The sequence below is a fragment of the Cynara cardunculus genome (assembly GCF_001531365.2).
Source record: "Cynara cardunculus var. scolymus isolate 2C chromosome LG 8, CcrdV1, whole genome shotgun sequence".
Classification (NCBI taxonomy): domain Eukaryota; kingdom Viridiplantae; phylum Streptophyta; class Magnoliopsida; order Asterales; family Asteraceae; genus Cynara; species Cynara cardunculus.
The window spans coordinates 6,417,249-6,432,717 of record NC_037535.1 but is presented as its reverse complement, the minus strand read 5'-3'; the positions used below and the strand labels follow the sequence as shown (position 1 = coordinate 6,432,717).

The window sequence follows — 15,469 nt, the reverse complement described above, 5'->3', positions numbered from 1 at the left end:
AAGACAGCAAGTCGAAATCGTTCGATTTGGAGAGGACAACAACTTTTCTCATCAATCTTCCTGATTCTTTCGGTAAATCCTAAAACCTTTAGAATCAGTAACCTAGTTTAACCATGTGTTGCTAATTTGTTCATTCCAACATTGACTTAATTAGGTTTTTGACTTGTTATTGCTTTGAGATTTCATTGTAAACATGTTTGAACAAGCTTATTTGCTTGATTTCTAAACTTAATGTTTATCATATTTGGGTTTTCAATTAGTTTAGCTAACTGATTAGAATTCTCTTATGGAATGGTTATTCAAAATTCTTAGATACGTAATCGTCTTAGAATTTTGATAGAGTAACGCTAGTATTCATTTGGTTTCGATAAGGTTTCCGGATTGAATATTTGAAATTAGGGGTGAGCAGCGGAACCGGGTACCCGGCTATGGAACCGGAACCGATATGAGTGGTTCCGGTTCCTAAAATACAGAACCGATTGAGAATGGTTCCGGTTCCGTTTCTCAATTTTTCGGAACCGTTACCCGCCGGATGCCTGGTATTTTTCAATAAAAAAATAATTATTATTTTTAATACCAAATTTATATTAGGTTTACATCTTGAAAGCACGCCGTCATCTTCATTCTTCATCTAAATTCTTCATATAGAATAATTCGTATTTTTTTAAATTGTGTGTTCACTTGAATTCATAGTATGTAATCGTTAAACTTTGAACATTTACCATTATAGTATGTAATCATTAGACTTTGAACATTTTCTATTAGTCTATTATGATTTGTAATCGTTAAACAATATTTGTAACAATTATTATGTATAATTCGTATTCTTGCTTATTTATTTAGTGTTTTGGCAATGTTTTATTTTTTATTTCTAAATAACAAAATTTTAATATTTTAGGAAGCGGGTACCCGGAACCGGAACCAGTTCCCGGCGGTTCCGGTTTCAAAAATTTAAGAACCGTTCTAACCGGTTCCGGTTCCAATATCTCAAGAACTGCCGGTTCCTGTTCCGGTTCCTGTCAAAAAGGTTGGGTACCCGCCTATGCTCACCCCTATTTGAAATCTCGCAATTTAAGCCTCGATAAGCCGAGCTTGTGAGCTTATGACTTTGAATTGGTACTTTTTTCTAGTCTGGTAAAGCTAGTCGCACCTATGAGTTTAAGAGCTTATTTAAACTTGTATTTGTGGTTAAGGGTTGGTTAGAGAGCTTATTTTAATCAACGATTATCTATGGAAAATTTGGGTCGTTAGAGCTTGTTAACGATTAAAACCAATTCGGGCTTGTCCTTTCCGTTTACATTTTTTGGAATCGATGATAGGCACTAACATCTTAACCGGTATTGAATCRATGTTGSGACTTYAATCAATTGTTTTAATTTATATTTTATCGCATGTTTAGAGTAATTAATCAAATCCAACACCCCCCTCGTGATTATTAGTTTTTTACGTTTTCATCGTGTACTTGATTCGCTAGTCGTACAACGTTAGACCGAGTCTCTATGGATTCGACCCGACTTACACTACTACAATTTTGGTTGTAACTAGTCGTTAGTTGGAATTTATTATTTGGTGGACTCGGCATCCGTCAGATTGATAATGAGGGATCACTGAAGGTTGATATCTCTAATGGTTCATCTTTGACATCCTTAGCCATTAGACATAGGTAGGTCGTGTCTTCCTCATCAGAGAATGATTCTTCAGAAGAATCAACCCAGTCATGCTCTTCAGCGACAAGACCTTTGCCTTTATGTTGAAGATTCTTCATCTTCTTGTACTTCTCCTTTAGTTTCAGGTACTTGTCCTTTTGAGGCCTGAAGGAGGATAGGATGGTGGAAGATGGCGTCGCAGTTTTCTTCGACATGCATTCACTCGCAAAGTGACCTTTGCGTTGACAGTTGTAGCAGCTTGCTGACCTTGTCAATGGGGTTTGACTTTGGCTTTTCAGAAGGTCAACGAAGGAGATCTGTGGTAGTTAGTTTTTCTGGCGAACCTCCTGAAGGAGTTAGTTAGAAGGTCCAGCGAATCATCAAACTCTGAAAGATCAGCGTCTAACAAGTCGTCAGAATTAAAAGGATCTAACTCAGTGATAGACACAGAGAAAATAGAAGGGTCAGCTGAAGGGTTATCAGAGATCAATGCTAACGGAGAGCTTTTCATTTCTCTGGAGTCTTTAAGAAGATTTTTCTTCAGCTGACGGGATTGCTCATGATTAAGCAATATCCCATAAAGAAAACTGAGAGAAAGGAAGGACATGTCATTGGACATCTTAAGACACATGGTATACTGATCCCATGCATCTGGCAAACATTCAAGGAATTTTATCAGTGTCTCTAAGCTGGAATATTCTCTTTCAACTGTATTCAAATCAATAAGAAGACAATTAAATCGTTTGTATGTGATTTTCTTATGATAATAATGCGATAATGATTTGATATCAACGAGAATATTATTTGTATGTAATTTTAAGGATAAGGATGTCACCAAGATTATAGATGATAGAAAATCACATGATTATTCTTAATTAATTACTTTATTTCCTTTTTCTTTTAGTTATTGGTTATATGTTTTTTTGGAGACCCATAAAATCTTCTCGCATTCTCGTAAAACAAAAGTGTTCTCATTTGAACCTCCACCTATATATATATATACATATATATATATATGTATATATATATGTATATATGTATATATATATATATATGTCATTAAATATTTTTGTACAATTATGTAGGTACCTATCATATAAACATCAAATATCTAAAAATAAAAACATATTAAAAAATGGTGACATAAGAATACTCATGATGATTAAATGTTTGACTACAATGTTCATTGTTTTGGATGTAACTATACTAGTTTTTTATTTATAATTATTTTAACGTGTAATGTAACATTTATATTGTTTCTACTCAAATATCTTTTACTTTTATAAAAGTAATTCAAATAATCTATTTATTGTAAATCATTGAGGTTTTATCTTTTTATTTTTTGTAAAATGTAAGTGTTAATGTATTCTGTACGAACCAATGATGCGTATAAAATCTCGATTTTGATAATACTGCTATTTTACAAAGTTTGAAGGGTTTTGAAAACACATTAACCTTTTTTATATGAACGGATCAAGTTTTGAAAAAATATTTATACATATACACATATAATATACAGAAATAAGCTGACCCTCCAACCTATACATCTCTCCCCTGTTTTTTCCGGTGAAAACCCCCCATTCTTTTTCGAATTCCCTCTTCACCATCACATCTCCACATATACAATAAGACCTCGTACAAGAAACCTGTCAAAAAACCCTTTCTTCCCCACTCACTGGGGATGAAACCCCCTCGAGAACCTCTCCACCTCTATATAATTCATCTATGCATCTGTCCCTCCATACTCATCGCAAAATTAATCTTTGATGTTGGAGGTCGACAGTTCGGTAGTCTGTTTAGGGGTTCTAGATTTCTCTTTTTTATTGTTTTAGATTTTGTTTCATTCTAGATCCATCGACCTATTTCACCAATGGATTTAAAGCTAAGTGTATTTTGGTGGTTTAAATCAACCAAATCGAAACCATATAATGCATTATTTCATTTTTATACTTAATCACATATAACATCTTTGTAATTTAATTTACTCTATAAAAATAAACACAAAATTTAAAAACAATGGTAAAGTTGACACCTTCTTTATTGTGTACTATGGATATAACCATTGTTTTGTCCAAAAATAATTAAAGTAAGATTATGATTATCATCATCATGCCTTCTTTATGACATCTTTAATTAAATACTAAAAACATTATAAATAGTATATATTATGAAAAAATGATTACTTTACATACATGTAAATAGTTTTTTAAATATACATTTAAAAAGTATGTCACCTTTCACCTACACTACATCACATCATCATCAAAAGAAATACTTTATTTAAAATAAAAATCAACACAAAATATGTTTAATTTTTAATGGTTCTAAAGGGGTGTTTAAGATTGACTTATTTGACATAACTTATACTTTTCTATAAGAACATCTATCATCTTATTATAAGTTAGAAGAGTTTAACTTTTTTAAAAACTCCTTATTACCGGTTTGACACCGGTATAAGTTGTTTATCCAAACACTCAAAAATGCTTATTACCGGTGCCACACCGGAATAAGTCAATAAATTATTTTGATAAGCAATTCCAAACACCACCTAAATACTATGAGGTGTGGCATAGCGATGAGAACAAATATCAAGTCTTAGAAATCACGAGGCCATGATGCTTTTCAAGGTGTAATTATGACGGAAAATCTTTATTATCATATATACATAAACATATATTTTATACAATTACTCAATGAGTTAATGATGTTAAACAATTTAAATTACATTATATATTAAAAAATAATAAAAAAAACATTAAAAAAAGGTAAGAAAAATCAAATATCACGTTATAAAAATCACACATTATACTATAGTATGCCACAGACTTAAGGTAACATAAGATATAAATTTTGAGTCACGACATACCACAACGAGTGATTGAAATAAGTTACCAAACTTTTACAAAATGCAGTGTTGTTTTTTTTTTGTCAAACTTGTTGGGTTAAATAAGTTTTTGCTAACCGTGTAATAAAATTTATTTTATTTAATTAGAATGGTACTCGCATAATGCAGCAAGATACATCTTGATTTTAATGTTTCAATCTTTTTTTGTGTTAATCGATGTTATAATACGATTTTATATGGTTTTGAGAAAACGATAATGTTTTTATTTTTGAATAAAATATAAATATGAAGATAAAATAAAATTTTGAAAAATATATACCGATATTAGTATCAAACTAACAATTTAAAATTTCTCCTTTTTTGTGTAATTTCTTTAATTTTTTTTTATTGTTGGTTTAATAATGTAACTTTTTATAAATATAATAATTAAGTATTTTGTTAGAACTCAATGATTATATTAATTATATTTTAGATCTTTATATTTAAAATGAGATATGTATCCTTTATTTGATTATACTTATCTGTAGTTAGTTACACGAATTCAAACATGAAGCTTTAATCAATTGTACTTATGCACAATTTACTTGTAATCTTAAATTTTAAGTAATATTTATCAATAAACAGTACTTAATGCGTAAAAAATAGTTTTTTAAGAGTTTTTATCAAATACTTTATAATACTAGAAGGATACTCACACAATGCAACGAGATATTACGATTTTAGTATTTTGTTTTATTCTTTGTCTCTATCAATATAATACGATTTTACATGGTTTTGAGAAATTAATAATGCTTTTATTTTTAAATAAAATATAAATTTGAAGATATCATAAAACTTTGAAAAAAATATATTAATGTTAATATCAAACTAACTATTTAAAAATTCTCGTTTTTTGTATAATTTTTTAATTCAGTTTTTTATTATAATTTAATTTATGTTTAATAATGAAGTTATTTATTTTTGATTTAATAATATAATTTTTCATAAAGATAATAATTAAATATGTTGTTAGAAGTCAATTATTAACCTAATTATATTTTAGAGTTTTTATATTTAAAATAAGATATTTATCTTGTATTTGATTATGTTTATTTACAGTTAGTTATACGAATTCAAAAATGGAGCTTTAATAAGTTATACTTGTATACAATTCACTTGTAATCTTGAATTTTAAGTAATATGTATTAATTAACAATACATCATGCATAAAATATGGTTTTTAAGAATTTGTCGTCAAATGTTTTATAATATAGTATAAACATCATACCTTATGTTTTATATAATATGTTCGATTTAATTAGTTAACCCTTTGTCAAATAGATTTCATATATAAATCGATGAGCCAATACGGCTACCAAATACAACCATCCTTCCTCTACTTTAGTCGGTGTTTAAAAAGACGCATCATGACGTAAGACGCATCTTCGTTGGTGTGACACAACCCATAATGTTGGTGTAAGGCGTGGTTCATGCTATGACACGTCATGGGTACAAGACATGAATTATTATTTTTCATATTTGTTTTGAATTTTTTTTGACTTTTGTGTTTTCACACTTTTAATTTTAAATTTTATATTTTTACAAACTCAATTAATCGCATCATTCACAGTTTCTTGGGTTCATACATGTCATAAAACTCAAGGTTAAAACAAAGTTGTAAAACCCTTTTAAGTTCTGTTTTGAATGTCTAATCACAAACTTTTTATATAATATGAATTAATTTATATGAATGGAAAAAATTATAATAGCATTATATTATTGAATAACAAATAGAAAACATACATGTATGTATGTATGTATGTATGTATGTATGTATGTATGTATGTATGTATGTATGTATGTATGTATGTATGTATGTATGTATGTATGTATGGAGAGAGAGGTGAGAGATCGTGTGAAAAAAGAGAGTTAGAGTGAGAAGCGTAAGAAAGGATATGGACTCTTGATCAACTTTAATCTCAAATTCACCTATGAATTGCTTGATACAAGGATTAATCCGGTGCATCTCATCATAATGTGCATCTAAGGATGAAGATCATTTTTTATACTTCTCACCAAAATCAGACCCTAATATATGCCATACAAAATTTACAGTTTGTACCAAAAATAAATATTTACATTTCTATTTTAGTTTGTACTAAAATATATATTTATTTTCAAAATACGTGTTTAGTTTTCAATTTTATGTTTAATTATGAGACGAATTTTCATTATTAGTATGTGAAATAAATAAATGAATAAAAGTTAATAAAATTAACAAATAAGTTTAGAGTTAAATGCATGAAATAACAATATACTTTAATAAAAAAATTTATTATAGCATTCTATTTTTGTTTTTCTTTATTACGGCAATGTACTTTTTATTAAGGCATCACACTTTAAAAAATCTATCCATTATAGCAATGGGTAACCTGTTACCTTTTAAACCGGTTAACCTCTTGTCTTTTTTTTCTTGTGTGGCTTTAATGAGGTGATGTGGATGACACATCATTTTGATGACTTAATTAAAATAAAAAATAAAAAATCTATTTCAAATTATTATTAGTGGTTTTCATTTTTTATTGCTATGATTTAAAAAAATATTTATTTTTTTTGATTTTTTCTTATTAAGTTGCATGCAAATTAAATATTTTAGAGTAAAATATTTCTTAAATAAATATGCTACATTATTTTCAAGATATATTTTGTTTGTTAAAAAGGTAACACTTTTTGTTTTATGTTGTTCAAAAAAATACATCTCTTTTAAAGTTCTTTAAAAAATGTTAACAAAATAAATTGTATTCTACAATTTTTTAATATTGTTATATTAATAAATAATTCAAAAAAATTTAATTAATTTAATATATTTATATGTCAAGTAAAAGTTTTTGAATAAATATAATATATATTCTTTAAAAGATAATATTTTTTTATAAAAAATAAACAATTCTTATCTAAATATTAATATTAAAAGTACATTGTTTAATAAGAACTAGTAGATGTTATAATAAAATAATTTTGAAAGTGCAATGTTGTAATAAGAAAGTCATAGTACATGTGGACAGTCTACATGGACAATGAGGTTGCATAGAAATCGGATATAATGAGTAAATTTAAATTAAAAGGTTATCCAATACTATAATGAGTAAATTTTTCAAAGTACAATGTTCTAATAAAAAATAGTTTGAAAATACATTGTTGTAATAAAAAAAGTTGGAAGTATAATACTATAATAACGAAATTTATAAAAGTAGATTGCTATTTTATGCATTTTGTTGATAAGTTTATTATCCAACTTTTTAAAGTGGATAACGAAGCCCAATTTTAAAGCCCACATGAAAGCCCATTTTCTTCATTTCCGTAATTCAGCGACAAAATATCCTCCAACATACAGAGCAGGAAACCAAGCGATTTCTACAGCCATGGCGATGGAAGCATACGCTTCGAAATACCCAGATAAAATCCATACGGACGTCCTCTTTGACGCTAGAGAAGCTTGCTACAAGGTAATCATTCATCATACAACACATGATTGCGTGTTTATTGCTGATAAATTTGTGAAAATTACCCTAATTACTAGGCTCGCGATGCGTTCTACGCATGCCTAGAGAAAGAGTCCAACAAGAAACCCACTGAAATTGCCTCCGTAGGTCTGCTCTACCCCCGTGAATGCAAGAAAACTAGAGAAGCTTATGACAAAGGCTGTCGCCGCACTTGGGTAAATTCACTAAAACCCCCTTCTAACTTTAACTCAATATCTGTGTTTTCACCATGTAATAAACGGGTTTAACGATCTAATCCTGATGTAAATGTTTGGGGGTTTGTTTATTGATGATTGATAAATTGATGGTGTTTGTAGGTGAAGCATTTTGATAGGCAGTATTGTGCAAAGAAGAGGGTTCAGAGGCTTTTGGATGATAATGAATCAAGGAGAGGCCCAATATCGCTTCCTCAGGCTTCTACCTTCAATTCCACTGATTGATGGTATGCTTCTTGCATCTTTGTTATAATGAACTATGATACTGGCATTGCATCTGTATATTGATTAACTGTTTACCTCAAGAGATGCTAACCGATTTTTGAATCCATTGAGGGATGATGATTGTTAATTGTATTGGTTCCGACTGCAAAACATTTTGATATTTGCAATGATGTTTCCATATTAGGGTTTGGGATGAAATTGTTCTTCTAGATGTAACTAGTTTGAGAGTTAATATGTGGTTTTCAGATTGATTGGTTTTCAAAGGATATAAAGCTTAATGGGGTACTAATCATTTTGTGAAGTCTTGTATGAATTGGAACAGTTTCTTTTTGTCAAAATGCCAAGCTAAAGCTACTTGTTTTCCCAAGGTAGTCGTTACAGATATTGATGATATTGATTTAGGTCTACAAGATTCTCGTATTTGATCACTATTATTGTAAGTATTTTAACAAGTATTAGAAATTTGGACTAGTTCTGTTGAGAAATGATGTAACGTGGAATTCACCTTAAGCGCTAACTATAGAAATTACAGTTGATGATGCTTATATGAGAATCAGTTTCGAGTAGAAATAGGATTTTTGATGCTTCTTGTCCATTTGAAGTGGTCGTGATTTTCCTAAAATGTCTTCTTTTCTTCATTTATTTAACAATTCTGGGACTGGTTTGATAATTTGGAAATGGAAAACCCCCGGAAGTTGTTGATTCAACTTAAGGTGCCATAAGATTTGATGTCGTTGGATCAGCTATGCGTAGTTGGTGAAACCTGTTTTGCAAGAACTGATGTAATGTTGCCAAAACATGTGAATTAGGTTATCATAGGAAATAAGATTACGGTTATATCTATAAATTAACTATGATTATGGCTACGGGGATGTTTACCAAATGCTTAATAGGAAAAAGTTCATTGGGTATCACTTATCTTACTAGGTGAGCATGGTATGGACTGAGAATCTTGCCAGGTAAGAGGCATAACAAGGATCGAGAATTTTACCCTGTAAGTGGGGGAGAAAAAAGATGTTTTCCCAACAATCCATTTTGATGACCTAGAATGTTACCTGATCTGATAAGATAAGTCAGGATGGTGACTCTTGCGGGTAAGCGTTTGATAAACGTCCCCTGAATTACCAATATACTAAGAACTTCATAGAGAGAAAGAACAGACTTGGAGGGAGTATAGTATCACTTAAGAAGGTGTACTCAAGTGTCAACTGTCAAGTGTGTATTTCGTCTTTACATCTTATACTACAAAATCTCATATTTATTTTCCATACATAATCAAATGGTATGCAACTAGCTGGTTGAGGATTTGACATGAGAGTTGAAAATGTGTTCATCCACAATGTACCTCCATTATTTATGACACTTGTTCTTGGATGACAATTTGCAGGTCATATATTTCATTTTTCAATATGATTATCTGGATTGTATGAGAAGAATTTTAGTGAAAAGATTTGTTGCATTGTTGCTAGATTGCATATGTTTCGTTTTTCAATATGATTATCTGTACTATATGAGAAGAATTTTGGAGGTATATGTTTCGTCATATCGCTTTTGATATAACATTCTTTCCTTTGTGTGACACAAGTTTTGTTATCATCACGGAAAATAAAGTTGGAATTTCATCGTAGTCTGGCACGAAGTCAAAATGAGTCGTGTCATCAATCTCAACCAAACACACTCTCTAGTCTCTACTAGCTTCATGTGGTGCAATAACTTCAACATATGTGAGGATGTGGCAACAAGTCAAGAAGCACATATTCGGTTTGAGATGGTAGTTTTATGAGGATCAAACACATAACATGCATATGCAATCAAACTTTGTTTTGAATTGTTAGAATACAATAGACCTCATTGAATGTATTGAAATATATGCTTGATTCGGTTTCAAACCCTTATTGTGGGAGATGAACTTAAGGGGTTGTTTGGTTCATGCTGAAGAATGTAAATGAGAATGAATTTTCATTCCCCCAGTTTAACCTGGAATGAAAATTTAACCAGGAATGAAAATTTGGGAATGAGCACATTATATTATATAAAACCAAAGAGTTTCTTGTATCTTCATTCTTATTGATTATTGTTTAATACCTCTAATCAAACATCCTTTTTTTAGGGTTTAGGGTTAATATCCCACTGATAGTTTAATACCAATAACCTCATCATTTTCTTTGCAATCGAGAGATGGATCATTGTCAATCTTGAGTAATCAAATAATCATTGAAATGAGTTCGTTTGGTACCAAAATAGAACATGACAATTGTTCAACATTTGGTAAGATAAGACTAGACTAGACAACACCTAACTAGTGAAATGACTAATTTACCCTTAGTTAGTTGTTTGTATCTTTTGTTTTTTTTTAATTAATATTTTGATTAATTTATGTAATTTATTAATTATAATAAAATAAATATTTCTTATAACAAAATGTATGATTTAGAAAGTATCAATCCTATTGAAATGACATGAAGTTTATTAATTTCCAAATTTTATTTTATACTTGTTTTATGTTTTTTTTATGTCATGAGTATTTAATAAATTACAAAAATTAACCAAACTATAAAAAATGTATGAAAATAATATTATGAGGACAATAATATTAAAGTTTAGAAATAATAAAATACAATAATAAGATTTAAAGAATGGATAAAATATAAAGAGATATGTATTTAATGTTTTAGAAGAGAATTATGTTTTATTTTGATTAGGGGTGTAAAAGATATGAGTCAAACTCGAATATCTGTATACTCGACTAGAATTTGATGGCCATTTCCAAGCTCAAACTCGACTCGAAAACTCACGAGTAGTTGAAAACAAAACTCGACTCGAACTTGATTGCAATTTTTTAAACTTGAACTCGAGCTTGAAGTCGAAGTCAAATCAAGCTCGAACCACGCTCACCGGTTGAAATTTATGAAATTTTAGGGTCTTTTTTTAAAAAATTATAAAAGTTCAGGTGTTCTCTTAACCTTTATAAATTTCCACCTCAAATTTTATCATCAAACTCACAAAGTTACAAACTTCATTTACCTTCCCCTCTTTTTATAACTATTCATCTATCATTTACCATCTCTCTTCCAACGTGGACTACTTCACCAACATTTTTATATTTTCTTGTCTTCTGTAATTATGATTTTAATGTTTGATTAATTTTTAGAGTTAAAAAATGTATAATTTTTACAACGTTTTTCTTTTATTTGGTAAGTTTATTAATAAATTTTTATATTACATTTTTTATAAAATTGATTATGTATATGAAAATTTGAGTATCTCATTAGCTTCTTGAGTCAAGTATTGGGCAGCTAGACTCGACTCGTTAGGATATCGAGTTCGAGCTAAACCTATTCGAGTCGAGTGTTGACATAGCTTTGATCGCGTTGGACTTGAATAACTTGCGAATTGTCTCGTACGCTTTACATCCCTAATTTTAATGGTATATTGGTAAAATATAGGTTGTTTCATTTTATTTGTTCCACTATGTTCCTATCTGTTTATAACAACTCAAAATCTAAAAATGATAAACATGGATAAATGCCAAACTATCCAAAGTATCAAGTCTCAAACATCTATTATATCTCAAGGTTTGCAACGGATAAACACATCCATAGTTGAAAATTATTAAAAAGGTTAAAGGAAACTAAACTAAGCCTTCAAGTCCAATTTCTTTTAAGCCTCCCATTGCCCTTGGAAGAACTCTCTACATAACTTTTACCTGAAAACAGTTTTAGTTTCGAAAAGAAAGTGAGTATTAGACCAATAGGTGTAGTGGATTCTCATAGAGACTACCGTAAAATATTTAATCATGGAAAACAAGAATTCAACAAGAAAAGTTTCTTATAATCGAAACCAATCAATATTGCGATGGACCATGCATCGTACTCGTAGATGAACTGTAATATTTGGTTTTGAATGGTAGTTGGTCGAGTTTCGAAGTTATTATATTAACGGAAAAGTTCAGGGAAAGTTATGACGTATGATGGAAGTTAAAGGACTTAAAGTTAACTATCTCCTCCTCATGGTATTGGCCTAATAAAAAAAATTCTTTTGTTGCCGGGGGGGGGGGGGGGGGGTAGTGCATGCACCGCCTCATCCCATCTTGGTATAAATAGGAAGTTTGCATGGGAGAGGGTTTTTTTTGGAGTCTTTATCTGAAAACTTTCTGAAATAGGAAATTTGAGAAGAATTGGTTATCATCTCTAAGGTGAGTTTTTATGGCTTTGATAATTTATGAGTTTTTATCTATTTTATAGTGGCTACTTGGCTTTATGATGTTAGATTTTGTGTTAAGTGTCAAGATAACATTATCAAGACTGGTATATGACTTCGTTGATCAAAGCTTCAACAGATGAGGCCCTTCATCGGATAAAGCTTTATCTGATGAGTCCCTTCATCGGCCATAGCTTTATCTGATGATGCCCCTCATCGCTTAAATGTGTTAATTGTATGGGCATTCATCGCCCAAGTGTTGACCGGTGAGGCCATTCATCGCCCAAGTATTGACCGGTGAGGGCATTCATTGCCCAAGTGTTGACCGGTGAGGGCATTCATCGCCCAAGTGTTGTCCGGTGAGGGCATTCATCGCCCAAGTGTTGTCCGATGAGGGCAGTCCTCGGCCATGTGTTGTCCGATGAGAATATTCAACCAGTTATTGTTCTTTGTGAATAATTTCCAAATGTTAAATCATTATGTTTGTACATTATATACATATATCTGGTGGGCTATCTACGTTAGAAGGCGGGGAAGCCGCGATAGTTGACAAGGTACTTGCGAATAGATGGCGGACCAGCCGCAATAGTTGGTAGGGTACCTGTGATAGATGGCGGACTAGCTGCGATAGTTAACAGAGTACCTGTGTATAGATGGCTACTTAGTCGCGATAGTTGGCAGGGTACCTGTGAAAGATGACGGGACAGCCAGGATAGTTGGCAGGATATTTATGATAAATGACGAGGCAGCCGCGATGATTGGTAGATTTATCTCTGCCATATGGCAGGACAGTTATAACAATTTTTAATAGCTGATATATGGATTGAATTTATTATTAAAATTTTATGAATGTGTAAATGTTATATGAGGGAATTCACTCACTAGACTTTTCGGTCTAACCCTTAGTTGTAAAATTTATTTTTGCAGGTCAGCTCAGGACATATAATAAATGCAAGGGAAAAATGTGATAGGCATTTGTCTTACTTTTGATCAGCTTTGATTTGAGAACATACTTATGCTTTTATGTATAGTTTTGACTGGTCTATTGTATGTACTGAAACTCGCATTTTGTTATAAACATGTTTGTTATATTATGTTCTATGCTGTTATATCGGTCAAAATACAAAATATCGGTCAGGACCGATATTCGATATATCGGTTATATCGGTGATATATCGGTGATATATCGGAAATAGCGGTTAACATAATATTTCKTAGAATTATATATATAATATGCATTAATTAGAGTTAACATAAAATTTTTAGAAGGGTTAAAATTTGGGCTTTTTTTTTTAATTCCATGGGCCTTATTTTTTTGGGCTGCTTTGTAAATTAGGTCTGAATAAGACTTTCTCAACAGTACTGTCTACGACGACTTCTTCTCACGTCGTCTCTCTTTTCTCTCTCGGTCTCTCTCTTTTCTCTCTCGGTCTCTCTTCTCGATCTCCTCTGTTTTTCTTGTAACCGATACAACATAGCCAAGCCACTGCCCAGCGACAGCAACTTAGCCAACGACAGAGCCAGCGACAGGTCTCTCTTCTCTRTCACCCATTTTGACTATTGTGCTTGTGCCAAATTTTAACCCTTGTAAAAATCGGAATATCGGACCGATTTTATCACTAAAATATCGCTAAATATCGTTAAATATCGCCGATAATATCGTTCCCGATATTTTGACCGATATTTCATGTCCGATTTTTTTCCTACGAGCGATATCCGATATATCGCCGATATATCGGCGATATATCGCGATTTTGACAGCATAGACTATGTTAGTGTTGGGTTGGAATGGCATTTTGTTTGGGAGTTGTTACAGTTGGTATCAGATCCCTGGTTTAAGATATCTAGGTATTTCCTGGTACTTAGACTTAAACTATATGCATTAACCATTCGATAATATGATCCACTGGGATTTCGAGCCTAGGAATGTGTTAAATATAATTAGATCTAGAGTGACGACAAGTGCGGTAGATTTAAATTACATAAGGCCAATGTAATCATAAGTTTACAGGTGCTTGTTTTAACTTGAACATCTTATTGTATTTAGATATACGATTAATTGTATATGTGTTTCTTGTTGTAGTTAAGAGTATTTGATAAGATGACAGATCATCCTGTACAGTCTGTTAGGATTGAGTCTATAAATCCTGAGGAGGAGAATCCTGAGTTAACGAGTATCCCTGAGGGAACGTCTGTAGGTCGTGGTAAAGGACGAAGAAGAGGAATTTCAAATACTGGAGTAAATCCAGAAGCAACGACTATAGTAGAAACAAGGAGTCGAGGCTGGGGCCGAGGTAGAGGAAGAGGTATACAACGGGAAATTCCTATTGAACAAGAAATGTCCATGCAAGAAAGCTCAACGTCAGGCAGAGGCCGGGGCAACCCTGGGTTTATTACTCAGGAAATGTAGCATAAGAATTAGGAAAATTTCAAAGTAATCTGGTATCTTTGTTGGGGCAATCTGTTCAACATAATCCAGAAAGAATGGCGAATCTGAATTTTAATGAAGAAGTCGGGGCAAGTACACCGATGACAACCAAATCTATACCACCTACCTCTTCAACTGTACAAAAAGGGGGTGATATGAAGATGTTTCTGGCCTGCAAACCTCCTACATTTTCTGGTGAACGAGACCATGTTAAAGCCATGTGTTGGCTTAAAGAAACATAGTTGAGTTTAGAAACAAGTAAGAGTGCGAAAGAAGACAAAGTGATGTTTGTTGTGTCAAAATTACGGTCAAGTGCACTATATTTGTGGGAAATCATGATGAGCTCATATCCGAATATCTTTGACGCAATGTCGTGGGAGGATTTTGTT

At 31.5% G+C, this 15,469-nt stretch overlaps 1 protein-coding gene across 4 annotated transcripts; it reads left to right on the top strand.

Moving 5' to 3' along the window:
* Positions 1-7,854: 7,854 nt before the first annotated feature.
* On the top strand, positions 7,855-13,743 carry LOC112516679. 4 transcript variants are annotated; one of them, XM_025123871.1, is made up of 4 exons: positions 7,855-7,976; positions 8,051-8,188; positions 8,330-8,454; positions 13,580-13,743. In XM_025123871.1, the coding sequence occupies exons 1-3, from the start codon at positions 7,893-7,895 to the stop codon at positions 8,450-8,452; spliced, it is 345 nt and encodes a 114-aa protein (XP_024979639.1). In that variant the 5' UTR covers positions 7,855-7,892; the 3' UTR covers positions 8,453-8,454; positions 13,580-13,743. The 4 variants fall into 4 exon arrangements, with proteins under 4 accessions (XP_024979639.1, XP_024979635.1, XP_024979637.1 ...); XM_025123867.1 differs by lacking the exon at positions 13,580-13,743 and adding an exon at positions 10,038-10,415; XM_025123869.1 differs by lacking the exon at positions 13,580-13,743 and adding an exon at positions 9,840-10,031.
* The last annotated feature ends 1,726 nt before the right edge of the window (positions 13,744-15,469 follow it).